The sequence below is a fragment of the Strix aluco genome, chromosome 15 (genome assembly GCF_031877795.1).
Source record: "Strix aluco isolate bStrAlu1 chromosome 15, bStrAlu1.hap1, whole genome shotgun sequence".
In the NCBI taxonomy this organism is placed as follows: domain Eukaryota; kingdom Metazoa; phylum Chordata; class Aves; order Strigiformes; family Strigidae; genus Strix; species Strix aluco.
In genome coordinates, this window is record NC_133945.1 from 6,416,266 (window position 1) to 6,442,669 (window position 26,404).

Consider the following 26,404-nt stretch of genomic DNA (forward strand, 5'->3'; position numbering starts at 1 on the left):
GTGGAGTGCGCATGCGCGGAGCGGCTGGGCGGGCTGGGAGGGTTCTGAGGGGGGAGTGGCCATGATGGCGGGAGAGGGGCTGGAGGGAGGGGATTCTGCCGGCGGGCTGTCTGTGCGGCATTTGTTGCTTTATAGGCTACGGAAGAAGGTGTTTTAGTCTGAGGCAAGATGTAAGCTCTGTAGAGAGGGAGGTATCGAGGCCCTTGACCTTCTAAATAGTGGGAGGTCTGTGCTGGTTTTATGTTCTTGCAGGGAGTAAGTCCTCAAAGCCCTCAAGTTTGTGGGGGTGCTTTGGATACCCACCACCCTTCTTGGGACCGCACTCCCACCGAGGTGGCAGCTGGTGAGGTTCCTGCCCATGTAGCATGGGGATTTGATGCTGTAAATCCTCCCTGAACAGCTTGCTGCGTTCATGGAAAGGCACAGTGTTTTGTGTGTTAGAGGTTCGAAGCTCAGTGTGAGAAATGATTAGTTCTTTAAGGGGACAATTTTATTTCCATGAGAAGCAGTAGCAAAAGTGGTGTAACAAGTTTTCAAGGTTGCTGGTAAGGCTGTAGAGCTGTCTGCTTGAGAACTTGGCACCTTTGTAATTGCAGACCCTGCTTGGAGATTTCCCTAGGTCACCGTTTCAAGGAAGGCCTTGCAAAGTTGGGCTCTTACAAAATGGAACAAAAAATTATCTTTGTGCTGTTTGTAGAAGTACACTGAGGTACTACCCTGATGGAAAGTGCTAAGTGTGGTGTGCTTTTAATAAGCAGAGCTGCTTATTAGCTGGCTGTAGGCAGAATGCAAGGAGAAACTAGTAGTGTCTAGGGCCTGATCTGATCCTGAAAGTACTACTGGGTTTTGTCCTTGCAGCTGGGGTTCCAGGATACATAATTTACCAACAAATGCACCAGGCACTGCAGATTTTGATACGACTTTAACATCCTGCAGTTGCACCTCTAGATTATTGTTAAGAAGGGACAAGCTCTGAAGAAAATAAATGCTGTTGTTGATTGACGTGTTGTGTAGCTTTCTCTGTGCTAGAATACCTTATCGTTTAGGGGTAGGATATAATCTTACAAAACAGTGTTTAGCTGCCAGAGGGGGAGAAGATGGTAAAAAATCTGAAATGTGTGGGTTTTTTGTATATGTTGTTGCTCTCACAGTTACAGGAGGAGCTGAAATTAATATTAAGGCACCTAATCAGTTCTGAATCTGCAGAGATTTTCCTCTGAGACAGCGATCTGTTCAAGGGTATGGAATAACCATTCCATCTCCTGATAGTTTTCCCATAAGCCCATTTGGAAATGTTTTACTAGTGGAATAGACTCCCAAGGGAAGGAGTGAAAGTCATCTGTGAAGTCAGTTACAATTAGGTTGTGCAAAGCACTGGGGAACATGCGGTGTGCAACAAGTCCTGCTGCTCCTTCACAGCGGACTAAGCGTGACCCAGGGTGACTTTCTAGTTGACCTTCTCTGCGGTATTTGGTGCAGTGATGCTGAGCTTACAGCAGAGTGTATGCCAGATCCCAGTGCAAAATCTGGCATGTCCTTTCTTTCATGTGATAAGCTATTATTTTTTATACAGCAGGAGAGACTCTGCCATCAGGCAGATGAGGAATAACCTTTTTATATACTTTTGCTATGCAGACATAAGCCTTTTGGAACTTGTTGCATTCTGAACAAATACAAGTGTGTCACTACTAGGGAAAACTTGATGGTAACTCCCAAGTCCTCTTTCAGTCACCTGCTGATGGCTGTTGTGAATATCCTGCTTCAAGGTGAAACCCAAAATTAGGTCCCAGTAAATCTTTCAGGCTCTAAGCACTTAGTTCCTATGCAGGAAAAATGGTGATACAAGAATTAGGTACATTCATGCAACATTATGTGAAGTTGCTCATTCTGTAGTTACATAATAGACTTTTAAGCTGCACAGCAACGCTTGGGTCGTGTTGGCTGTTCCCAGGCAAAGTGCAGGTGGGATTGTGCAAGAACCTGGCCCTGGTCTGTACAGAAATGGTGGTGTCTCCAAGGCAGAGCTAGCAGCAGTGCTCAATTTTACTGTGTGTTATGTTCTTTCTTCTGGATTAAGGCCTATGAATGTATTAGTGACCGTGATGAGGTAGCTGGAGGCAAATCTGATGACCTCTTGGGCTGTGATTTGGCCTTTGTGTAGGAAACTTTAATTCCTCTGCAGCCCAGTCCAACACATTCTTACCAAGAATGAACTCTGGCATTGCTGATCCCTCCGTACAGACTTTCAGCTCAATACCTTAAATTTGGCATTGAGGCGAATGGGATCTGGCATGGAGGATTGTTCTATGAATTTCCCAAGATTTATGTCAATCCAGTTTCTAATTCCTCTTTGGATGTCACAGGCAATCCCTAGAACGAGGAAAAAAACCTACAAGTCTATTGACAAGACACCGTTACAAAGTAAGACAACTGATGTCCTTTCAGGGCAGGCATGATGATGCTAATGGGAGGCACAGAAGTAGGACACCACTCCTCTGGGTGCTGACTGTTCTAGATTATTTGTTGAATTAAGAGACTAAATGGGAGCCGGTTCTCACTCTGGGAAATGTCCCCATGCAGTGTAAGTAGGACCCATAAACCCGACCAGCTCCGTGGAGACTTCAGATCAAGTCTGGACCTGCTCTGCTCCTGCTCAGTGGCCCCATGGACAGCTGAGTGAAGGTAGGAACCCCTGACTGACTTTGTAGCCCGGAAACTAACTCTGTCTTCATTCACTATTATTTGGGCATTAGAATTACTCTGTGTCTTTGGGGCTGGTACCTGTTGAACGTGATTGTTGGCTCAGGTAGGGTTTAATGTAGCTGTTATATTTGTTGATTTTGTTGGAAGGTGAAAGGGACTCATAAGCAATGTTGAATCCTTTGACTCGGAAATAGAAGAGGACATTTTCAGAAAGGAACTGCGTTTGGAGTTTTAAGCAAGTTGCCCCATTGTTTCTAACCACCTGGGTGGTGCCTGAGGCTGTTACAACTCTTAATTGGACTTCACAGAAGAGCCTCATGAATATTTCCAGTTATATGAACAGAAAAATGTTTTAGAATATGTGGGACTTGCTCACAGCTTTCCAACAGTCACAAGCAAATTAAGCGACCTGGAAGATCTCTAGGAGATTCCTGCCTAGTGGTTCTGTGTTTGGTTTCAGCTAATAAACAGAACAGTAAGGGAGTTGGAGCTCAGTCCTTCTGTCTTAGAAATCCAAAACGTGGAGCTCTCAGCTGAAACACTAGCTTTTAACTGCAGCGCTGTCATAACCCTAAGAGTCACGGTAAACTTGCATTGCTTGATAGGAATCTCAAGAGACGTTGGGCCCCAGCCATCCCAGACAGGTTTTGTTCATATCAGACAGCAACAGGAGCAGCTGCTGCTGGAACCAGGTTGCCCAGCTTTCACTAGAGAAGTTTTGGAGTTCAGGTCTCAGCTTTAGCAGTACTGTCTTCGGTATCGTGTCTCTAACCGGCGTGCTGGGTAAGGAGGTCAGATTTACCTGTGGTATGAAGAAAAGCAAAACCATCGATCCTTCAAGTGAATGATTAAATGTCTGCTGACAGAAGAATGGCTAATCTGTTGCAAGCACAGGGTCTGATCTTCTGCTTGCTGATTCATTTCCAGACTGGGGAGATGGCTACACCAAATGGAAATCCTATTTCTCTGCCTATATCTTATTCATTCGATAATATCACACCTCCTTACACCAGTATCCCCTGCAGCTTCAAAAGGAGAAGGGATTTCCCTTCCTCTTTCACAGGGTGGTTGTGAACTTCCCAGGGTTATAATGAACAGCAGAAGTGCCTGAATCTCCGTGTTGGGAAGATGTGTGATTGTTAGGCATAAAAATTTTCAATGTTTGGAATATGAATGGTGGTCCATACAAATACTAGTGTTTTACAGGGAGCCTGTGTAGGCACCTTACCTGAGTCTGTGAACTGGGCTGTCAAATCAGCCTTCTGAAACTCATACACATCGTGTTTCTTCCTTGCTGACAACACTGGGTAGACTCCATCAATTGCTGGGGAGCAAACCACAGAACAGATGATTTCCATGTGGGTGAAGCAGCAGAGGTGAGTGTAGTGGGGTGAGGAGAACTTCTTAAAGCTGACAGACTGAAGGTGGCAGGTGCTAGTAGTTGGCTGTAGCATGTGGGTAATTGGTTTTGTTTTCTGCTGGGCCATGAAATTTATGGTATGTTTGAGAGCAAGGATTAATATTTGGTATCTGCCTACAAGAAAACGCTTCCTTTGGAGCAGAGTCATTGACTGATTTTGATTCTACCCAATGGTAAATATGAAGATAAAAAGCAGTTCTTGCCTGATCGATAACTAGTGATGCAAGAGCGACTGCCCTTGTAGCAACAAAAGCTGCAGCCCCGCAGGCACTTACAAAGCTTGGTAGTGTGGGCACGGTGTGCTGTGGGGCAGCAGCTCCAGCACTGTCACCTTCACGTGGGGGAGCAGAGTGCACAGTCTGTGCAGCCACGTAGCTGTGTCTGCCAGGGACATGTCGGTAATTTGTGGGAAGACTATCTCAGCTGACATCATTAGCATTGTTTCTCGAACTTTAGTGCTTCCTAGGAAATCAGAGCTCTAAGGAAGGAGGGAGAAATTGAAGCAGGTGATGAGCAGAGCTGTTAGAAAGCCTTGAATATTGAAGCTAAACAGAAAAAGTGGTGAAGGAAAAATTGACAAAATAACCAGTTTCTCTTCTTTGCTGCTCTCCTCCCCTTCCTTCCTCTCCTGCTTAACAATAAAAGTTGGAAATATGACCTGACTGTGTCCTTGTTGGGGAGCTGACCTTGGCAATTCAGGTTTTCTTTTGTCAGCAGAGTTGGACAGCAAAGCAAGCCAGGTGCTTGAATTTCCTTTCCCTTACACTCCCACAGCCACTGCTTTTGTTACAGCAGTCAGCAGTGGTCACACTGTGTATGAAGCGAGGCTGGGGCGTGCTCAGGCTTCTCAGCTTGGCTTATCGTTAACTTTTACAAACAGCTTCAGCCCAGCAGGACCAGGGCAAGCAGCAGTCTCCCTCTTGCTCACTCATGCACAAATGTTTTAATGGATGTTAACAGTTTTAGGGGCCTGGTCCAGCACCTTTCATAAGTCATTATACTCACACAGATCAGCAGTAGAGAAGCCCTTGCTGTTTACATCCTGGTTCTAGGCTGGAGTAGTGGGGGTGCTTCTCAGAGTTCCTCTGAGGAATAACCTTTTACACGGGTCTGTGCACAGAAGCTAAACCAGAGTAAGGGCTGGACTGAGATCAAGATCATACTGGAGCAGCAGGAACTCCTTTCTGGCTCATCTTCCAGATTGACTTTATATCTGGCCATGAGAGTACCAGAGTTGGAAGTCTGAGAGTTCACCTGTGGCCTGTTCTGCTCCCCAGGACTCAGTTATCAGAGGCGCTTGGGTTACTTTCCTTCAGGACAAAAGTGTTGAAGTCCTCTAGGAAGGCACTGAGGTACTGGAGAGGCTCCTCCTTGTTCCCAGTTACCTCCAGGACCATCTGGATGGCTGAGGGGCTGTAGATGGTTGTGCTCTGATCAATCAGCTGAGAAAAGGTCTAGGGAGTCGTGCTGAAGAAGATGAAGCATAGAGTGAGGCCTGGAGACTGATCCACATCCCTCTGCTCGCCTCTCTCAGCCCACAGGAGCTTTGCCATCTAAGAAATATTAACCTCTCTGGACAGGGTTTCAGACAACCAGCAGTATGCAGTGTTTACTGGGATTTAATTTAATAATAGCTGTTCTCTGCTGCTAGACAGGTGATTTGTGAGAATGTTCTCAGCAGACCATGTGTAATTTAGTATCTGCTCTTCCTGTGTCTTATCAGCCACCGCTGTTTGGAGCTTGTCATTGAAATCCGTGTCTTCCTGCGGGATTTATATTCTCCTGATAAGATGGTTATCTCCTAGGGGCAGTGCTTTTGACACTATTTTATCATTAAAACTTCACGAGAAGAAACTTAATGAGAAAAAAATGGAAGCACATAGGAGAAAACGAGCAACACCAATAATGAGCTAATCCAGTTGAACTCTGTTCTTGTCAGCATGTTTCATGGCTAAGAATAAAATGCCAGATATTTTTTATCTAGCCCTTACCCCATGGAAGTTGCTTTTCAGTGTTGCAAAATCTGAGTATGACCCAAAAGCAGTGAACAAACCAAAATACTGTAGCAGCCATTCTCTGCGGTGTTGCTCTGTGTGCACCCGGAGCCTGCAAAAGGGAAAGCAAAGTTCAGAAGATACATGATTTCTTTCAGGGGATCGCTGAGGCGTGTAATACTGTGAGTCCTCACTGGCAGTGAAATATATGTTATAGTTTGTGTTGCAAGCTCCCCGTGGGATTCAGACACTACCAGAGAGGGGATGGGAGAATCGTTTGGCCTTTGAGTGTGCTGGGGTTGCCAGATTCCTGCAGTGTCAGCATGTTCTAGTCTCATTCTTGATACAGCTTCTGCTTTTTGACCTCAGCTCTCTGTGCCATCTGAGAGAGGTTTCAGTCCTCCAAAGAGCAGGATAGTACCTTTCCCTGACCACTGTGAGCTGAAGGGCTGAGGAGTGAGGGGGGACTCCATTAGGAATTAGCAAGAGATTCAGGATATTTATCCTCCAGGGAAGCAGCTTATCCAAAGGCAGAGACACTTCTCTGTCTGCTGACTTTGGCGGACCCTGAAGACCTAGCATTGGTTAGGCACTTAACTGTCAGATTGCTGAAATGATAAAATGACTTTCCCACAGAAAGGTCTGCATGTCACCTGAAATCAAGGATGTTTTATGAGGTGACTGAATCTTTACACCTTTCGGTGTTGCTGAGTATCTGGAGACGAGCAGGCTCAGACATTCGTTACCCGGATTCTGCAGTTGGAAGTGAAGAGCTCCCTTTATGAAGGAGTAGATGTGCTCTGGATTCTCATAGGGCCCTTGTGCTTTGTGTTTGTTTAGGATCTTCACTCTGCGGGACATGGATAGTCAGGGTGAGCCAGCCACAACCAGGTAGTCCACAGCCACTGGGACAGAACCCGCAGAGCTCTCTGCTGGTGAGTGGAGTGGTGTTAGAGCTGCATTCAGGGGATGTTTCCCCTCCCTTGATGCCAGGGAACCAACACATCAATTGGAGCGTGACCAAAACTGCTTCAGGAGAAGAGGCCCTTTGGTTGGTTTTATGTGGATTTGCAGGTGTTATGGGAGTGAAGCAGAGCCTCTGCTTAGGGTCTTCTGTTTGTGGCCTGAAATATGAAAACTGCAGTGGCAGCCAAGTAGGATCATAATGGTATTTACCAAGTGAGAATCTCCGGTTTGGCACTGGTGGTTTGGCAGAGCGGAAGCTGCTCTCCTCACCCAGGGGTTGGGCTCCCGTTTTTACAGACAAAGAGAGAAGTAATAAGAGTGTCACTGAAATGATAATGGGCTTGATACCTACATGGCTGCAAGAGTCACAAGTCATGTCACTGGGTAAGAAGTCGAGATTCTGTGCACTGAGGCTGCTCTGGAAGAGGCCAAGCCTTCCTCCAAACCAGGTAACTCAGTCCTTGGTAGAGAAGAGCTCAAATACTGTGCTTAAGTGACAGAAGATCTGCCCCAGGATGAATCATCTCACGTCACCATGAGGAAGCTGAGATAGGTTATGCTTCAACCAGAAGAAAAAGACATCATTAAAAGTGCTCAGTGGAGTTAAGTATTAAAGGTGGGGCTGGATCTTTGAATCCCATGAGTAAGAGGAAGAGGCCATAGCGTTGGAGCAACAATGCAAGTATGTGCTTCCTTTCCCTTTCTTGTCATTAGGAGCATATCAGACATTACCACAGGTATTTCTGCTGCTTCTCAAGCTGAGAGTGTGCTGGAAAGCTTTCAAAGGACATTCCCAAATTGAGACTTTTTATGCCATTACGCTCATGACTCAGATTTTGATGAGACTGGCAGGCAATATCCAGAGGCAGGAGCTGCAGATAGTTGGCATTCCTAGCTGGCAGGAATAGCTGCAGCTCTGAACCAAACTGGAACACGTAGTCGTTGGCTGTAAAGGTGCTGAGCGGTGAAGATTTAAAAAGCAAATCAAAGAGCAGCTCACGAATCCGGGGGTCGGGAAGGATAGTGAGATCCCTCTGGAAACACAACCAGCACACAAAATTGATTTTAGCCATTACTGCTTTCCACAGGTAGATTAAACTGCTTGGTGGCAAGAGAGGTTTCCCCCTCTCCCCATCACGTGGTATGCAGTTTTCCAGAAAGCCACCAGTGTTTTAGTGTGAATGTGCAGCAGTGCAATACAGTGTAACACTGGAGTAATGAATTTTGGAACTGAATGAGATTATTATTATAGTGAATTTATGAAACAACTGTGCTCTACATTTTCCAGTAGAAAAGCCGTTTGACCACAGCCTTAACTAATGAAGATTGTTATTCCTGTTCTGTAAGGGATGAGTTCTGAGTTGAAAGGAAACCAAGGTACTAAATAAGCATTGTCAGAGAAAATAAATAACCTTTTTAAAAGAGTAAGTGCCTGCAGTATAGCCTGTAACATGCATAAGAATAATCACTTTGGGTACTCTTCTGTGAAGCCCAGGCATGTGAGCTCTAACCTAGTGGTCTAGAGCCCAGCATTTACATTGCTCTAAGAAGGAGTTTGTCTTCATTGTGGTGTTTTTAGTATTTCTGAGACTTGTAAGAGGATGCTGTTCTCTGGGGTGGGAGCTTTCACCATACCTCTTCTGCTGCAGTGTTCAGCTCCTTTATGAATTCAGTCAGCTCCTCAAAGGGGTGTTTCTCCATCTCCAGCAAAATCTGGACAGTAAGGCACTCCCTCTTAAAAGCATTTGTGAGAACTGTCATCTCTCCAATTTCTCTGGCAGACAGAAGGTCAAGAACTTCATACTAATGAGGAAAACACAGCAGAAAGAATACAGGCTTAGAAAGCCATCTGCTTGTCCACTAATTACAGTTCTCAGCCGCGTACACAGTTTATGGTTTATGTTTCTGACTGATAATGACACATCAGAGCCCTAAAGCCACCTGAATGTCCTCACCGTGCTACACAGCACTAAGTGAGAGCCTTCCCTAGCCTGGGTGTATAAAAACTGTATTATATCCTAGCACAGCAGACTGGGGGTAATGCTCATGATCAGCTGTTCTAGCTAATTAATGCAATAGCTGTTCTATTCTCATTGCTAATCACATAACTTACGGCAGTATTAAAAACCTGTATGGCAATGAGTTCTTCAGAGGAGTGGAAAGTGTTGGGCTAAGAAGTGCCCCTAGTTGATTTTTACGCTTAGATAAAACTCATGGAAGAATCATGAACTGTATTTAATACCAAAAGTCTGGAGGAAGTCCTCCTGATTTCTTTGGCGAGGATCTTCCTTTGGGGATAGTTATGGAAGAGGATAATACCTCCTGGAAGGTTCAGCTTGTGAAAAACATTCAAAACTTTGATACCTTTTACAGAGCTGTCTGAGTGTGGAAACCTTGTAAGAAAAGGCTCTTTGTGAGATTCTTAGGTAGTTGTGTGTTTGTCTTGGTTTCTAGTCTTGGAGTGTCAGCATTGGCAGAGACAAGGATAAGAGGATTGTAAGCTGTAGGTTTATGTCTGGAGGTTATAATAAAAAATTTCAGACAATGTTTTTGACTCACTGAAGTCATACCAGGACTGAAAGACAGCCCCAAATTTTCCACAAACTGTTTATAAGTTTTGTGCTGTCAGAGCTACACGTGTCCTTACCCCGTTAAAGTCCTTGCAGAAGTCAGTGAGGTCACTGTAAGGAGCAAAATGTAAAAATCTATAGAATATAAGTTCCAGGAAACTTCAGCTGCTGTCATATGTGCCAGGAAATACCTTTTCTGAGAAAGTACAAGAAGCCTGCTGTGGTAATTCATCTTTTCTTGTCAGTGCTCCACAATGTGGCTGAAAACTAGGTCTGCAACCTAAGGCTCTCCCTCAGTCCTGAGCAGCTGCAGCCCGCGGGGGATTCGGCATGCAGAGGGCTGTGGGGAGCTGTGGGTGACGGGCAGGGCTGGGGCTCCCCAGCAGTTGTGGGGCTGGTTTGGGCACAGTGAGCTGCTCTGCTGGGTGGTTCTGGTGGCTCCCAGTGGGTTCCTGGTTGGGTGTTACTGGGGGAGCTGTGGGGCTGAGGCATCGTGGAAGAGAACAGACGCCCAAGTGTTTTGGTTCCTTGACACTTGTGAAAGGAAACAGGCCGAGGGATGGGTGCCTTGTACAAATAATCAGAGCTGTCATTAATCACCAGTGAACAAAAACATTCCTCCAATACTAAAAGAGACTCCTAAAATTTGATTGTATTTTTTCATGAGTCTCTTTCTTTGTAAGTTGTTACTTTTTTTTGCCTGATGTACTTTCTGTCAGCTACCACCTTCTGCTTGATGACCAGAGACGCTCAGATCTTGCTCATTAGAAATTCTCAAATGTAATGTTTTTCTCTAATGTATCTCACTGCAGCACAGCACAGAGCCTGTGCCACAGATCCTTCCAGCGTTTCAATCTGTGCCGTAATACTTTACCTTGATAAAGCAAAGTTTGAAGTATCCTGTGTCCTAGAACAGCCACTGACAAATCACTGTTTTGAAATTGTCGTATTGTACCCATCTTTTTCACTGTGCCTTTCTGCCTCTATCTTTTCTCTGAGGACCTTGCTTCATTATTTAAAGAAACCTTCGAAATGATAACGGAATGGCTGAAATTGGCCAAGAACAACATCCAGTTCAACTGGAGATGAGTTGCTCTGCCAAATTAGGTGGAAGAGCACCAACATATGCATTCTTACAGAGAGTAAAACTTGCTTATTAGTAATCATTAACTTAATTATTTAGCCAGAAGAGAAAGCAGCCATACCTCCCAAAACTTACTTTTTCTCCTTCCAGAATGTTGTGAATCCTCGAAAGCAGCATGTAGTCCAGCAGCTGACTGCAGGAGTAGCTCTTTCTCCAGTGTCACCTTTTTATACGGTGATACCCGGCTGAGCGTAGGGGACATGGTGAGAGATGCCAGGTGACTACTTTGACTCTTTCCAAGGAGCAAAGGCCCAGCCCTTCCTGAGGTATCCTCAGGTGTCACATAATGTGTCACTGGTTAAAAAAATTGAGCTCCAGTAGTTTTGTTTTTCAAAACATGATGTTCCCAAATGATTGCTTAAAGTTTGCAGATAAAATGGCTAAATCCCACATCATAACACCAGAGCCCATTGAATTTATGTAATTGATAAAGGTGAATTAATAAGATGACACTTGGGAAATATTTCAGATAGCTCTGTTACATGGTGATAACCCATTGCACCCAGAGAGGTATTTCCTTTGCATTGCTGGAGATCATGACAAAAGCATTTGTTAAAGTGGCATCAGCCCTAGTCCTTAATGCCGACACGTGGCCCATGGGATTGGAGTTTGGGACTCGGGTGGTTTGTCCCCTGCATCACAGCACATTATCGTGCTGTAGCAAAGTTACTCTGCTGCAAAGGTGCTGCATGCTTGCGAAGCCACCTTTGGGTGTGGGAGACCCGAGTGAATTCCTGCCCTGCAAAGGCATCAGTGTTAGAAAGGTGTGACCCACAGCACCCTGCCCAGAACTAAAAATCAATTGATGGCTCAAATCTGGATTAAATCCAGTGAGAAGCAGTTTCCAGTTTTCAACAAGGATTGACTGAAGGTGGCCCCAAGTGGCCAATATCTAAAAGCCCTTAGTTGCTCATTTTTTTCTGAACTTGTCCAATCTGGGCTCTTTCCTAAGTTTCCTGAGTTATTAGTCAATGTCTGATTTTCTAACTGTGACCACGCTCTCAAGGCATTCAGAGACTCTTGCCAAGCAATGTTTTATCCTAGGGATGGATAAGGACATTTTTTGGCAAGTCAAAGGGCAATGTAATGTTAAATGTATAATGTTAAGTACATAAAACTAGAGGATAAACAAGCACCATGAAAGGATTTACAGTACAGACTGAAGAATCATAGTATTAAGGAGGCTAAGTCAGCAATAATTAGAGACTTTTTTCTTTCAATAGCAGTTAAATCTTTTTGGAAATAGCTGTTGCAGACATTACTGTTTCCATGTCTAGGCTTAAGTCAGCTTTGACAGTAACATCAATCCAACCCACTTACAAGCTGTCGCTCCAGCATGAAGACAGCTACGGAGGCAGATTTTTACTTTTGTTCATTTGAGAAGTCACCGGCAGATACTTGTGGAGCAGGAGGGGACCTGCTGGATCATACAGGAGGGTCGGGACTGAGCCACAGGAATGGCAGCCATGTGGTCATCTGTCTAGTAGTGATGGGAGCACCTTTCTGTCTGTGAGAGAGAGTCACAATTCAAAATGTGGTTTGGTTCGGAGCTGGAAAGAAATCAGAAGTATAAGAATATATGACTGAAAAAAAATAACAGAAATAACTAACGTTTGTCTTGAATGTTTTTCAATAGAGTTTCCACAAGAACGGATGCTGTTTTGTGAAATGTAGTTTGGTGAAAACTGCTTTTTCCCTACGGCTTTTTGCCCAGGTGAGTGACTTGACAGAGACCTCCAGCAGCAGCGGGAGAGTCTCGCAGGAGAGAGCTGGTGGGCTGGCAGGACTGAGGTCCCGGTGCCCTCTGGTGCCTGCATGCAGCCTGCTCCCGGCAGCTGGATGTCCTGAGCCCACAAAGCAGGGAAAAGGTGCTGCTGGAGGCAGCACAGCTCTGCTGGCTGAGCACAGTGACCCTTGGGGGTGGGTACCTGGAGGGCTGAGAGGCTGCAGGAGGCAGGAACAACAAGAACTGACCCTGCGGTGCTTTTCTTACTATGCCCCTCCTCAGTTCTCTCTACGGCTCTGACCTTGCCATGTAATTTTTAACACATTGCTTAATGTCCTATATTTCTCCTGCCTTTCCTGGCCTGGGAAATAAGGCCACAGACAGGCAAATTGCCTGCCTGTGGCTCCATGCGCCGTTTTGAATGTGATGTTCAGCCAGGTTCATTGATTGTCCTGCTTTGTACATATTTACTTCTCATCAGACACATACATGCAGCAGGAAGGGGTTAAACCTTCCTCATCTTACCCCACAGAGCAGGTCACTGCAAGGGATGGATACTGAGAGCTGAGTAAACCCCTCGCGGATGCTTGACCTAGCAAGGTGCTGAGTGGGTGTGGGGAGAAGGTACTTAAGAGTGTTTAGAGCTGGTGGCCTTTGGCTGACATGGATTTAGGGAAAGTGGGAGATGGGTTTTAGTCATGCTAGAAATTGAGTTAGGCTTTCCAGTTCATGAGCTGGATCTCTGACTTTCATAACGCGGGCTCTGTCTTTCCCCCTTCTTTCCTAGGGCTGTGTGTGACCTATCACCCACTATAGGTGACTGTGCACACAGACATGCATATATATATATTTATATGTAAAGGAGAGGGCAAGTTAGGCTGCTCTGTTGCATCACAAGGTGTCAGCCTTGCTGTATGGAGAAGCAACTGAGAACACACAAAGTTTCTTAGCAGGTGACTCATACAGGAGACCTTTTTCTTGAAGCTGTAAAATACAGAGGCGGAGCTTCTTTGTACTTAAGAATAACGAGTGCCTGTCAGTCATAGTTATATTTTGCTGCACTTCAGTGTGTGGTAGAGATGGCCAAGCACTGACAATACTTAACAGAGCCAGAAGGGGCAGGAGCATTGCTGGGTGTCCACAGCACCTCACCCTTTCTTGCCTGGCCCTCTGGAAGGTGAGGTTGTGCTTTGGGAGGACCCGCTCAGCCAAAGGACATGGGAATTGTGAGAACGTGACACAGCAGCTGACACCAGGAGTGCTGTTTCTGGTGTGCCAAATACTTTTAATCGGTGAGCACTATGGCACAGCCAGAACTGATGGCTGAGGGGCCAGTGTCGTGACATCCTGGTTCTTCCTGAGCAGCCTTTCAAGGCTGGGCTGGGTTTCTGGGAGCATGTGTCAGCTCTGAGCCTCTTGCTGCTGAAAACTGGTCTTCCAATAATGTAAATGACCTTAAAACTGGTCATGCTGCTTCCTCCTGGCTGCTGGTGTGTCAGGAGTGTCTCCAACAGCCTCAAGACCCTGCCCTGGTAGGTAGCTAAATGGGTAGGGTTAGGGCATTACTAAACACTTCTGCTCTCTAGTGCAGCCAGTTGGTCATCAGCATGAATAGAAACCTTGTCGAGAGAGGAAAATCAGACATCAAATTAATTACCTTGTATTTTTAGCTTGACTGGGCTTAGAATTCAGGTCAAGGTTTGAGCGTTAGATGTAGCTGGTTTTTGACTTTGTGCAACACGGAGATTACAGAGAAGAGAGGGAAGTGGAAAGCAAACAAAATCTCTTGTGTAAACCTCTGGAAAGGTGTAATGTGGCAGTTGGGTTTTGCTTCCAGCTATAAACTGATATTTGATGTTGTTTGGCCTTTTTGTCCTGTCTTAATCATCTCCACTGCCTTTGTATTATCTCCATGACACTTCCTGTAGCACTGTGCAGAGAATAGCTCTGGGAGTGTCACGTGGCCAGAGCAGGATTTGCTCTGGAGTTCCTACAACAGGAGATAAATCAGGATCAGGTTTTAGTCCTGAGGTGACAGAGGATTCGGCGTGTTTGATGGTAGGCAGGTCTCAGAGACGCTTGGCTTTCCTCTTTCCTCCTTTGCAGCTTAGAAGCAGCCTCAAGCGAAGGCCTCTTAGCGCAGGCAGGTGAGGACAGACGATCTTGCCTGAGCTGTAAAACACAAACCTTCTGTGTCAGGTTCTGGTGACCCCGCTGGCATTTGTAGGTGTGGGCGCAGTAACATCTCGAAGCCAATAATGTTCTTTTCACATATTCCCTGTTTGCAACTGAATGCTTAAGCAAACAGAGGTGAGACAGGCTGCTTGATGAACCAAATATTGTTTATAAAAATCTCTCTAGCTGACATTTAACAAGCAGGAATGTAATACCACACGGTCACATAGCTGGATTTGACCTGTGTGCTTACGCATACTTTTAAAGATCTACGCTGCGATAAGAATCAGTCCTGTCAATCTGAAACTGTACTTGCATTGCTAATAAATCTGAGGGTATAATTTTTGCTCAGTGCTTTCTGAACCAATGGCCACTTTGGTATCTGCCACTCCTTGAGACAGAGCTGTGCAATTTAACTGCCTGTGTGGAGAGTCAGCTCCTTTTCTAGTCTGAACTATGCCTCTGGTCCTGTGGATCCATGGGTTTGCAGAGAAAGGTGACTGTGCAGCTGAAACGGGCCAAACTGCTCCATGCTGCAAACATCACAGTCACCTATTCATGCTAAAGCTCTCTTCCTCCCAACACTGACCACAGCAGTATGTTCAAGAAGAAAACCTTATCTGTAGGTTAACTGCAGGATGAGGCTTTCCAAAAATGCATCTTTTGCCTTAACCCAGAACCTTTCAGGCTGCCAATCCAGAACTCCAGTGCAAGTGGTTGCAAGACTGATCCCCTTAAGCCAAGGGATGTTCTGAGGAACGCCTGGAGAACCCTCCTGACTTCCTCTTCTGTGGTTCTGCAGGTAGGCTACAGCAGTTTTGGTCCAGAGCAGCAGGAAGGAGGGCAGGACTGCTATGCGGAGGAAGCGGTGAGCCGTGGAGCGATGCTAGTTGGTTCACTGCCACTGAAATTACACTTCTCCCATGTGGGCATTTTTTTAGCAGTGTTTCCTTGTTTGTGTTTTTGGAGAGATAAGGAGGGGAGAGGTTTCACACAGACTCGTTTCAGTTATTGGGGAGTCTTCCTTTGTGTGCCAAGTCCCAGTAAGCCTGAGATCATCATAGAACCATAGAATGGTTTGGATTGGAAGGGACCTGAAAGATCATCCAGTTCCAAGCCCTCTGCCATGGACAGGGACACCTTCCACTAGATCAAAGCCCCATCCAACCTGGCTTTGAACCCTTCCAGGGATGGGGCATCCACAGCCTCTCTGGGCACGTGTGCCAGGGCCTCCCCACCCTCACAGGGAAGAATTTCTTCCTTACACCTAATCTAAATCTACCCTTTTTCAGTTTAAGGCCATTACCCCTCATCCTGTCTGTACAGGGAGGATTAAAGGAAGAGCTAAGTGCAAGTGATGACTGTACCGTAACACCATTTTTGTGGGCTTGGAGCTGTTTATACTTTAGACCACAGGCTTTGCATCACTTGTGTCTTGATCTCCCATCAGCTCTAGACACAGCCCTTTGCAGGGGGCTGACGCAGCTCACGTGGCTCTAGCAGCAAGCCTGTCTGTTTCTTGCCCCACCAAAGGGAAGAGGATGGCTCTAGGCTGAGCCTTGACCTAGGCTGAGCCTTGACCTTCATGTCTCACCCTTTCCTTCTGGTTTTCTCTGCAATCTGCTTTGATGATCCTCCTAAAAGCTGCTGTTGTGTCTGTCACCTTCTGACCTGTGGTCCAACAGGTCATTCACACCAAGGGTTTCACACCACAGCTGTGTTGTGTTGTGCTCCTCCTGGACTCATAGATGTACTCTGCCTGGTCTGGGCATTTTGGTGCCATTTTGTTCTGTAACCTCTTCCATCAGTCTCTACATGTGAGATTCATTCTTAGATGCACTCACATAGTGAAGGGATCTGGCGTGATGGTCATGGATACAAAGAATGACTTTTGTTTCCCTTTTAGAGCTGTACATTTCCAGATCCCCTTTTTATACCTGGGTTGTGTTGTCCCAGCAGGGCCCTGACAGATTCCTTCTTCAAGAGGCAACTAATGAAGAAACAGAAAAATTACTTCAAGTTTTTAAAAGATACTTTCTTACTCCCAGTAGCCTCCTTTGCCTTTCTGTTCTGACAGTTTGGTTTTCTTTACTAGGTGGTATGTGTTTGTTTTCAGCTTTCAGCACACCTTTATATAATTTCACACTACCTGTAGTGTTTTAAGTCTTTTAACCGTCTCTTTTGGTTTCTCTTCAGCAAGCTTTCTTATTTTTGCTCTGTTGTTCCTGTTCTTAAACCTCTCTGTCTGATTCTGGGTCACGTGCTGTGTTTAGGGTTAAGGAAAAGGAGTGCACTGGTGGGGCTGCCTGGACCCGGTGAATCGTGATGGCCCTTGCAAGGTTACAGAGGAGCTTGGCAGTGGTCTGGCATTAGTAAAAGCCTGAGCCCCCTCCTGTAAGGGTGCTCTCTGGAGCTAAAGGGAGACCTGGCTTTTCTGAGAAAGCACAAAGCCCCTTTTGTTCTGGATGAAAAAGCCACGGGGAAGTGCAGTGACTTTGGGCTGAGCAGGGCGTGTGGTGTGTGTGGTGGAGAAGGGATTGGGAAGGATTTATTGTCTGTTGCCACACCTGGCTTAACATGGCAGGAACACCTCAGCCATCAATTGTACTATTCAGTGTTACTGAAGAACACTTGAGCCATGCTCGATGCTACACACGCACAGTCAGGTCGGGTGAGAAGGCACTGACTCATCTTCCCGTGGTACAAACCGCATCACAGACCTGTCCCACTCCAGATGTCAGTGCCTCTCCCCCTGCCCCAGCCTCCCGTGTGTGCGTTACAGATCGGGATGCGGAACTGGGCTTCGCTCCCCGCTTGCTCTCACCAGGAAATTCATGTGTTTGAGATGAGGGGGAGGTGACATGAAGGCATCGGATTTCTTTCAGTTTAGGAGGACTGCGAGAGGGAAGGGATGCAGAGAGAGGTCTCCTGCTTAACTGTGTTGAGCTAGAAGTGGTTTTCATTACAGGTGAGCTCTAAAATCCCCCTCACAGGCCTGTGCAAGGGCAGCCTGGGTACATACAATTGCACCATGGTGCAAGGGGAGGACTGGGCAGTCCCAGAGACTCCCCCCAGCTCTGCATCTCTTGGATAAGAGAAGATCTCTAGTTGTCTCCCACTGAGCGAGTTTTACCAGCGTTCCTGTTACCTGCCCTGTGTTCTCGTTTGCCTGCAGCCAAGAAGCCTGGTGCTGCAAAATTAGAAAAGTTCATCAAGGGTGGGGAGAGCAGTGCTTAGGAAGGGAACATGGTGCAGATGAGAGTAATGACAGGGAGGGTTCTGCTTCTGGGGAGGTGGTAGCTGAGGGCGTGCTAGGCTCTGTCCCCTGAAAGACTTGTCTGCCCAGGCATGGGCTGCAAATATCTCATTCTTGCTTAGTCACAGTTGTCACCTGGATCCCTGCGTGCTGCTAAGGATATTCAGATAATAGGAAAAAAGCTCCTAGACCACAGTCCTTCTGTTTAACATGAAGGTTATTGCTGAATTACGGGCATAAAACCTGTTTTTCCAGAATCGTGTCACTTTGTACAAGACTGACATTCTCCTCTCTCACCATCCATCAGGGTGACCTTGCCCTGCGCTGAGAACTGCACTGATGTGCAGTGCTGAGCCTCCTGTGGTAACGTGGCTGCGTTGCTGGGCTGGGCCAGGCTGGCATCTGGAGAGTGCAGGAAAACCTGCAACAGGCCGAGCTGCTGTTCCCAGCTTTCAGTGCTACGAAGTGGTGAAGCTGGATGTGGCATCGCATCCAAAAGGTAATAATCCTCTAGCCAGAGGCCTGTTTCAGGGAGCTGTAACTCTCACTTAGGCTTACTCAAGCAGGTGCAATACACGGATCAGCTCCAGACTTATTCTATGTAATTATAAGAATTTTGCTTTGCTATGAAGTGTGCAAAAAATGTGATAGCAGCTCACCTATTGCTGTGTTGGAATCACTGCCTGTCTTCCCACCTTTGAGCCCCTCTGTCTATCTTCATCTCCTCAACTGTATGTCTTTGAATCAAAGACCTTCCTGTTCGTACCACACCTGGCACTCCTGGATCTGTGCTCGTGGCTCACAGCTGCTAAAGGATGAACACACATGGCAGGTGCTGGATGCTTCTGCTCGGCCACCCTGTGGACAGACCTAAGAAAAATATTGGTTTGTTTAGAGATGAAAGGCCCTCCTTGCCTTTGTGAACTCTGGTTTCTCTCCCCGTATCAGGGTGCTCTGCACACTCTTTAGGTATGCATGACTTCCTGGCTGACACGAGCAGAAAATCCTGACACTCTGCTTGCCCCCTCCCCTGGTTTCCTCATCCGTGGCCGAGGCTCAGTGTTCTTTTTTCTGCTTTTCAGATCTCTCCTGTTCTTCCGTTTGACCTCCCGATGCCCTGGGGAAGAGCCATAGCTCTGGTTGCAGACGGCAGAGCCCTGGTGTGCCCCACGGTCTTTGCTGCTTTGTTGACTCTGACATGGACCCACAGTTTGTCCAGCAGCATGTCCAGGGCTCCCCAGAAGCACACACCCATGTGACCCTCTGTCACAGTCAGCCTCCTTGCAATGTCGAATTTCCAAAACGTGCAAGACACTGAAAGCTTTGGTATTTGAAACCTGATTGAAGGATCCCCCTCCATCTCAAGAACACTTCATTTGGATCTCCTGGAGAAGAAGCTCCTTGCTTTGAACTAGGGGTCTGTGAATCTGACTATTTCCAAAATGATGCATTTCAAGTTTCTGTGATTTGGGTAGCTTAGGATGCGTGTTGATGAGATTCACTTTCACGTTGGGCATGTGATGCACTTCTGAGTCAGACAGACTACATTTATGAATCAGTGTTGCACTAGTTCCAAAATAGCTGATAAATATGTTAAGCTTGGTAAGAAGACTGGGAATGTGGAGGGAGCTGGGGTTTGGGTACATGGTGATGTTGTGAGTCAACACCGGCTTTTCTTGGTGTTGCCACAAACACGTGAGTTATAGGTGGGCATGATGGGACAAGCCTAAGCCTGGGACACAACTTGTCTTGAAAAGCATTAATAAAGTGACCAAACAAAGATTTTTCAAATCTGAGGATGCAAAATTACTCTGCTGTGTCCAGACAAATTGAGAGAGTTACTGTGGGCAATTTAGTGACTTGGGGGATCAGATCCAAGGGTCAGTGAAGAAAAGTCTGAAATGCGTGGAATATAATTTAGTATCCATCCTTTGCTAGAATCTGCAGCAGGGCTCATTTTTATTCTTGCAGATTATGCTTGCCAAGTTTTTCTTGCTGGAGTGCTCGCAGGCTGACAGTTATCTTGAGGAGAACCCAAATTCAGTCAAAATCAGGAGATCATCCTGACGGCTGATGCACAGGTCTGGGGAGATCATGGGGAACACCACCACGTGTGATTCAGCTGAAGGAGCAGGACAAAGCCATTCCTCAGCTCCTGCAGTGTGCAGTTACTGCATAAGTGTTGAAAATGGTCAGTGTTAGGTTAATGGTTGGACTAGATGATCTTCAAGGTCTTTTCCAACAGAGATGATTCTGTGATTCTGTAAACACCCCTTAAAACTACATATGGTCTCTCTAATAAGGGTGTTGTTTGGTTTTTAAAATAGAGCTGTGTGCAGGAATTGGAAAGCCCATAAAGTTACATCCTAGGATTTTTGCAGCGAGGAGATAAATGAAGGTTTGTTGAGAGAAAGGCCACTTCTGGTGATAGGGAGACAGAGATCTCTGGGATTACAATTCTGGAGCCATTGGATAATGACTTTCCTGCTCAGTGGTCTCATTGCTGTGGTGCTGTGAGTGCTAACGAGCTGCTACAGTGAGTGCTGATACAAGAGCCCACATGGCACTTGGGTGCAGATGCTGGACACCTTGGTATGAGGCAAGTGTGCCCTGAGCACCTCAGCAAGGACAGATTCATCAAGGAAATAAGATACATGCCCTTGCTATGGGATTTGCCTGCACCAGTCCTAGGCTTAGCCTGCTGCAGGGCTGCATTTTTTGATTTCAGCTACCCTGATTCCTCTACCCTTAGTGGAGATCTCTGTGTTTCAGTTGATTGACCTCACTGAGCCTGGAGCAGAGTTCCCAGTTCCACATAACCTGTGATCTGAAAGTGGTCTGGCAGGCCAGCGGAGGAGCTGCCATATATTCCTCTTTGGGGTTTTCCAGCTGGAGATGACTGGGGTAAGCAAAAATTTCAAGAAAAGGGCCAAACACTTCAAGCTCCACTGAAGCAACATTTCCTGATGACAAACATTTCTTTAGTAACTGGAGGAAGGTGGTCCTAGAGCAGCTCTGTCCTGGGAGCACAGCTTTATTGCCTCCTGTAAATGCCAAACACATCGCGTGCAGGACAGGGAGGGAAGGCACCTCTTCACTGCTCTCATCCTGCTCACTCCAGGCAGCCTTGCTTCAGGCTCAGTGTTTCCTACTGTATCCTAGGAATGACAAGCATTAACAAATAACACACGTTTATTTGTACTGCTAAACTTTGTATTCTCAAGAACTTATAGGTGTGTCCAGTGCTCCAAATCCATCCTGTAATTTCAGATGCAGTTTTGAGAAGCCAGAGACACACCCTGGTTTGCTCAGTGAAAAGCAGCCCTCTACGATCCTGCATGCAGAGTGCCCGGTGACTAGCGGCTCGGAGGTAAGTGCCACAGCTAGCCCCCTCCTCGAGTGGGATTGTGCAACCTCCTACCCTCTTCTGCCACAGGGGAGCCTGACTTTGAGGCATTGACAGCACTAAATCTAGCTTAACTAACCCTGAACTCTCTGCAGGCAACAACTCTGCGCTTTCCCAGACACAGCAGACCCTCAGTAGTTTTCTGTGTGCGTTGGGTCTGGTTTCAGATAGGTTTTGTTAAGTGTGTAGCATGTGTACATTCACTTGCCAGACAGTCCCTTTTAACTTGCCCACTCTGAGTTTGGCTTTGCAATTAAGTATTATTCGTGTTTAATTTTTCTTGGCTGAAATAAGGTGATTCCTTGCATGTGTGGGTGCTCTGAAGACCTTTGCAGAAATGCCACCTTTACTCCCAGGGCTGGGCTTCCTCCTTTTGCTTGGTGAGTATTACCATGAGAATGATGCGTGTCCCGGGAGGATTTTCCATACCAGCAGCTGTAGTTGAGATAATCCTCAAAAGGGAAAATTGTGCTGAAAGACCGTTCAATATTACTTTGGTAGTTGCTCTAAATCCTCAGCCTTTACTTATGCTTGTTTATTATTGTATCTGTGAACCAAAATATAATAGTTTTTGTAATAAACAGGGTAGAAAAACAAAACTGGAATTCATTCTCCTGTCATTGTAGAGCTGTCTGCTCACTGCTCATTCTGTTGGACTATCCAGATGTCTCTGGAAAAGCACTAAATAATTGTAGCTGAATCTGATTACCTCTGTAATAGTATATTTTGCCTCCCTCTGTTTTTTTGGTAGTAAGGGATTCCAGAGCAGGATCTTTGTTTCTTGTGTCAGCGCTTTATTCTTCCTTCCTCATCAGACTTGAGATCATGTTTTCAGTGAATCATAGAACAGTTCGGGTTAGAAGGGACCTTAAAGCTCATCCAGTCCCACCCCTCCCCCCCACGGGCAGGGACACCTTCCACTAGCCCAGGTTGCCCAAAGCCCCGTCCAACCTGGCCTTGAACCCTTCCAGGGAGGGGGCAGCCACAGCTTCTCTGGGCAACCTCTGCCAGTGTCTCACCACCCTCACAGGGAAGAATTTCTTCCTTAGATCTGATCTAAATCTCCCCTCTGTCAGTTTAAAACCGTTACCCCTCATCCTATCCCTACATTCCCTGATGACTAGTCCCTCCCCCCTTTCCTGTAGCCCCTTTAAGTCCTGGGAGGCTGCTCTAAGGTCTCCCTGGAGCCTTCTCTTCTCCAGCTGAACCCCCCCAACTCTCTCAGCCTGTCCTCACAGGGGAGCTGCTCCAGCCCCTTGAGCATCTTTGTGGCCTCCTCTGGCCCCGCTCAAGCAGGTCCGTGACCTTCTGATGTTGGTGCCCCCAGAGCTGGACCCAGCACTGCAGGGGGGTCTCACGAGAGCGGAGCAGAGGGGGAGAGTCCCCCCCCTCACCCTGCTGCCCACACTGCTCTGGATGCAGCCCAGGACATGTTTGGCTTTCTGGGTTGCAAATGCACTTTGTTGGGTCATGTTGAGTGACCAACACCCCCAAGTCCTTCTCCTTGGGGCTGCTCTCCATCCACTCCTCGCTCAGCCTGGATTTGTGCTTGGGATTGCCCTGACCCGTGTGCAGGACCTTGTCCTTGGCCTTGTTGAACTCCATGAGGTTCGCATGGTCCCACCTCTCCAGCCTGTCCAGGTCCCTCTGGATGGCACATCCCTTCCCTCCAGCGTGTCCGCACACCACTCAGCTCGGTGTCGTTGGTGAACTTGCTGAGGGTGCCTCGTTCCCACTGTCCATGTCACCAGCAATGATGTTAAACAGCACCAGTCCCAACCCTGCGCCCCGGGGACGCCACTTGTCACTGCTCTCCACTGGGACATCGAGCCGCTGACCGCAGCTCTTTGAGTGTGACCATCCAGCCAATTCCTTATCTGCCAAGTGGTTCATCCATCAAATTCACATCTCTTCAATTTAGAGACAAGGATGTCATGTGGGACAGTGTCAGAGGCTTTGCACAAGTCCAGATATGGACACGCTGATGACAATAAAACGTGAACTTGTAACATTATGAACAAGCTAATGAGCCACCAACTGGGGACAGCTACATACAGGGACCATCATTTTCTCTGCAGTTGGCTTAGTTATCAGTACTAGGAAGGAAAACAAATACACAGATAACTTCTTTCTTGTCTTTATTTCTCTAATTAAGCTGTTGATCCTGTTCAAAACTGACCAATGTATTAGGGACACCCTGATGAAAATGTGATTTTTCCAATTCTCTGTTAACATCCTGTACAAGGAGGGATGTCTCTGTCCAGCACAAATACACAGGCTGCTTGTAAAAGTTAATGACTCTTAATGCAATTGCTTTTAAGTCTGGCAGGTCAGTCATTTTGGTGGTGTGTTCTCATGCTCGCCGCTGGCTCAGCGTGCAGCCGTAGGAAATCGTTCCATTTCTTTGGGCCATGCTTGTCCCCATCCATCTACCCTAAATGCCCTAGAAAACTGGAGACAGAGGAAAGGCAGAGTATGAGAAATGTGCTGAGCTTGTAGAGAATTTGCATCCAAGAACTTGAGTGTGCTGCCCTTTTGGGGATGGATTAGAGAGAAGAAAGAAAACACAAGTTTCTGAAAGTCTCTACACAGGTTTCTGAAAGGGAAGGACAGGAGATCTAAGCGTAGCGTTGCCACGCTGTCAGTGTGAATGGCCTTATTGTAAAAAAGCAGTGGGAGTCCGGGCAGTGCTCAGCAACCTCGTGGCACAGAAGTGCCCTCATGGAGGAGGAGGGACTGTGGAGAGCAGTTGAACTGGGAACAGCACAGCATACATGGGTGAAGGAGACAGTCTCTTCCCTCATGGAAGGTTTCACTGCAGCCTGGCGTGCCTGTGCACTACCAAGGCGTGGGAGTGAAACCAATGTTTAGAAAGATATTGCTCCCAGAGTGATGCACACACATCTGAGGTGGTTCATGACATGAGCCAAGTCTGTAGCCTTTGTTGTGATGTTGTGAGGTGAAGGATTTGTGGCCATACAATAAGGATTTGTGTGGTAGTACGCTGGGGTCCTCTTTGATCTTGCAGACCGAGAAACCACCCTTCCTCTTCTTCCTTCTTGCACGGGGGTGTTTCTGAACACTGCTCTTTGAGTCAATGAGTCGATATGCGTGAGAGCTTTCCAAGAGTGGGGCCAAAGGGCTTGGCTCTGTTTCCAAGGTCCAGTCCTGAGGTGAGCAGGAAGCGATTCTCACGGTGGAAACAGCCGGGCTTTGTCTGCAAGCAGGGGAGCATGGCCTCAGGGCCAGCCTCTGGCACTGAACTCCTGGTTACTATTTTGGTAACTCATTCGGGACATTCTCTAGGAGTAAAGTTAATGTGTGTTAAGGCTGCATTTGCCCAGCTATGGGTGTGTTTTCTTTGCCTGTTACTTAGTGACAATTCTCTATTAATTAAATGTTTTAAAACATATAGCAGTTAGTAATCAAAAAAGCTGTTATACTAATTAGGGACTCCTCTTGTCCATCTCTGCAAGCTATTCTACAATCCCCTTCCTAATGCAGGTCGTTGGGCTGGTGAACATGTCCGTACCCAGGAAAGCTTCTGCCTTTCTCCTTCTCTTCTTCCCCATCACAGTTCAGTGATAAGGGTCTCCCATCCTGTTGATTTCTGTGCCCAAATATCACTATAAGTTTGACTGACACTGCCCTGGGCCGGTTTAGCACAGTCCCATAGCTATATGGTGTGGAGGAACCATAGGAGGTTGCTTCTGGGTTTTGGTTTTGGGGCTCAGCTCCTCCATATTTCCCCTCGTGAGTCACTTCTGACCAAATATTTGTAGCTAACACCAATCCTGACCATGCTTCCCCCAGGAGGGGTATGAGGGCTGGGAGTCACTGATGCTTTAGAGCCATGGAGCAATCGTGCTGAACCTGAGCTCTGCCACACCTCCATGTGCATGCTGAGCACTACTCAGCCAGCCCTGGGCTAGCTGGTCCATGGGTCCAGGAGATGAGACATGGGTGGGGGTGATCTCTGTAGCCACTTCAGCCTCCTGTCAGCTGCAGTGCCTGATCCAAAGTCACTGAAATTGGTGGCATTCTCCCTGCTGAGAGATAACTGCCGAACCCTCAGTGCTGAGTTACTCCTTGAACAGATGACCAACGCTTGCAGAGAAGCGGGGGTGCTCGGGGCTGCAGGGCAGCTGGGCTTGTTGTGGTCTGCCACCCACTGAGATGGGTCAGAGGATGTAGCTAAAGGGGTGGGAGGAGAATGGTGCAAACTGGGCATGTCGTGTGGTGTGATGGTGGGCACACACGGGCAGGGGAGGCTGTGGCAGACAGCTCTGCAGGGCCCTGCTGCCTCACCTGGGCTGAGATCTGGCACAGCTGCCCCAGGAGATGGGGACAGTGACAGTGCTGACCACGAGTCCCAAGTGTGCCGTTAGAGAAACAAAACCAACTGTGCAGTGATTCAGTGCTGGTAAGTTGTGACAGTCAGCCTGCCAGCCTAACCTCAGAACCCTCTAACCATTGCCTTCTCCCTCTCCCTGACTCTCACTTCATGTAGCGTTTCTTGCATTGACTTGTTCTGTCCTGTCAGAAACTAGTGGGAAGTCTCTACCTTCCCCTTTTTTCCATACACAAGAGATGCTGAGCTTGGCAGGCTCCTAATCTGAAGTAAATAATACTAATACCAGGAAGATTTGAGTCTCTGTGTGTTGTTACTGGTTTCCTAAGCTTGCATTTCACCACCTTTCTAGCTTCATGGCATTGGCAGGGAAGATTTAAGTTGCCATCGGCAACAATGTAAAAGTTGGGAAACAAGGAACAGACAAGTGGAGGACTTATACAGACCTGCCAGGAGCCAGCAGTGACAGGTTGACTTCTTCCAGTAAATCCCTGCCAAACTCTCAGGCAGGATTTTAATCCAGTTGAGGACGTTGCAGGAAAAATGAATGAAATACAACACAGGCTTGGCTACAATGGACATGTTGATGGGGACACTGTAAGAAACAAGTAGAAGCTGCAAACCTAAAACCAACATGGAGGTATAAGCATGGGGAGCTCAGTCTCCCAGGCTGATTGTTAACCATGGGCTGGC

General features: G+C 46.9%; 1 protein-coding gene across 2 annotated transcripts in view; it reads left to right on the plus strand.

Annotated features, from left to right (window-relative positions):
• Positions 1 to 293: 293 nt before the first annotated feature.
• The window catches only part of MSLN (mesothelin), a 44,657-nt gene continuing 18,546 nt past the window's right edge, over positions 294 to 26,404 (plus strand). The window contains exons 1-7 of one of the 2 annotated variants that reach the window (XM_074840810.1): positions 294 to 343; positions 2,581 to 2,682; positions 12,434 to 12,511; positions 18,262 to 18,453; positions 19,037 to 19,371; positions 21,231 to 21,324; positions 21,655 to 21,740. In XM_074840810.1, the coding sequence (XP_074696911.1) occupies positions 21,698 to 21,740 (43 nt within the window). In that variant the 5' untranslated portion in view covers positions 294 to 343; positions 2,581 to 2,682; positions 12,434 to 12,511; ... (2 more) ...; positions 21,231 to 21,324; positions 21,655 to 21,697. Of the gene's footprint in view, positions 344 to 1,184; positions 1,240 to 2,580; positions 2,683 to 12,433; positions 12,512 to 18,261; positions 18,454 to 19,036; positions 19,372 to 21,230; positions 21,325 to 21,654; positions 21,741 to 26,404 lie in introns of those variants that run through there. The other variant, XM_074840809.1, reaches the window with a different exon arrangement.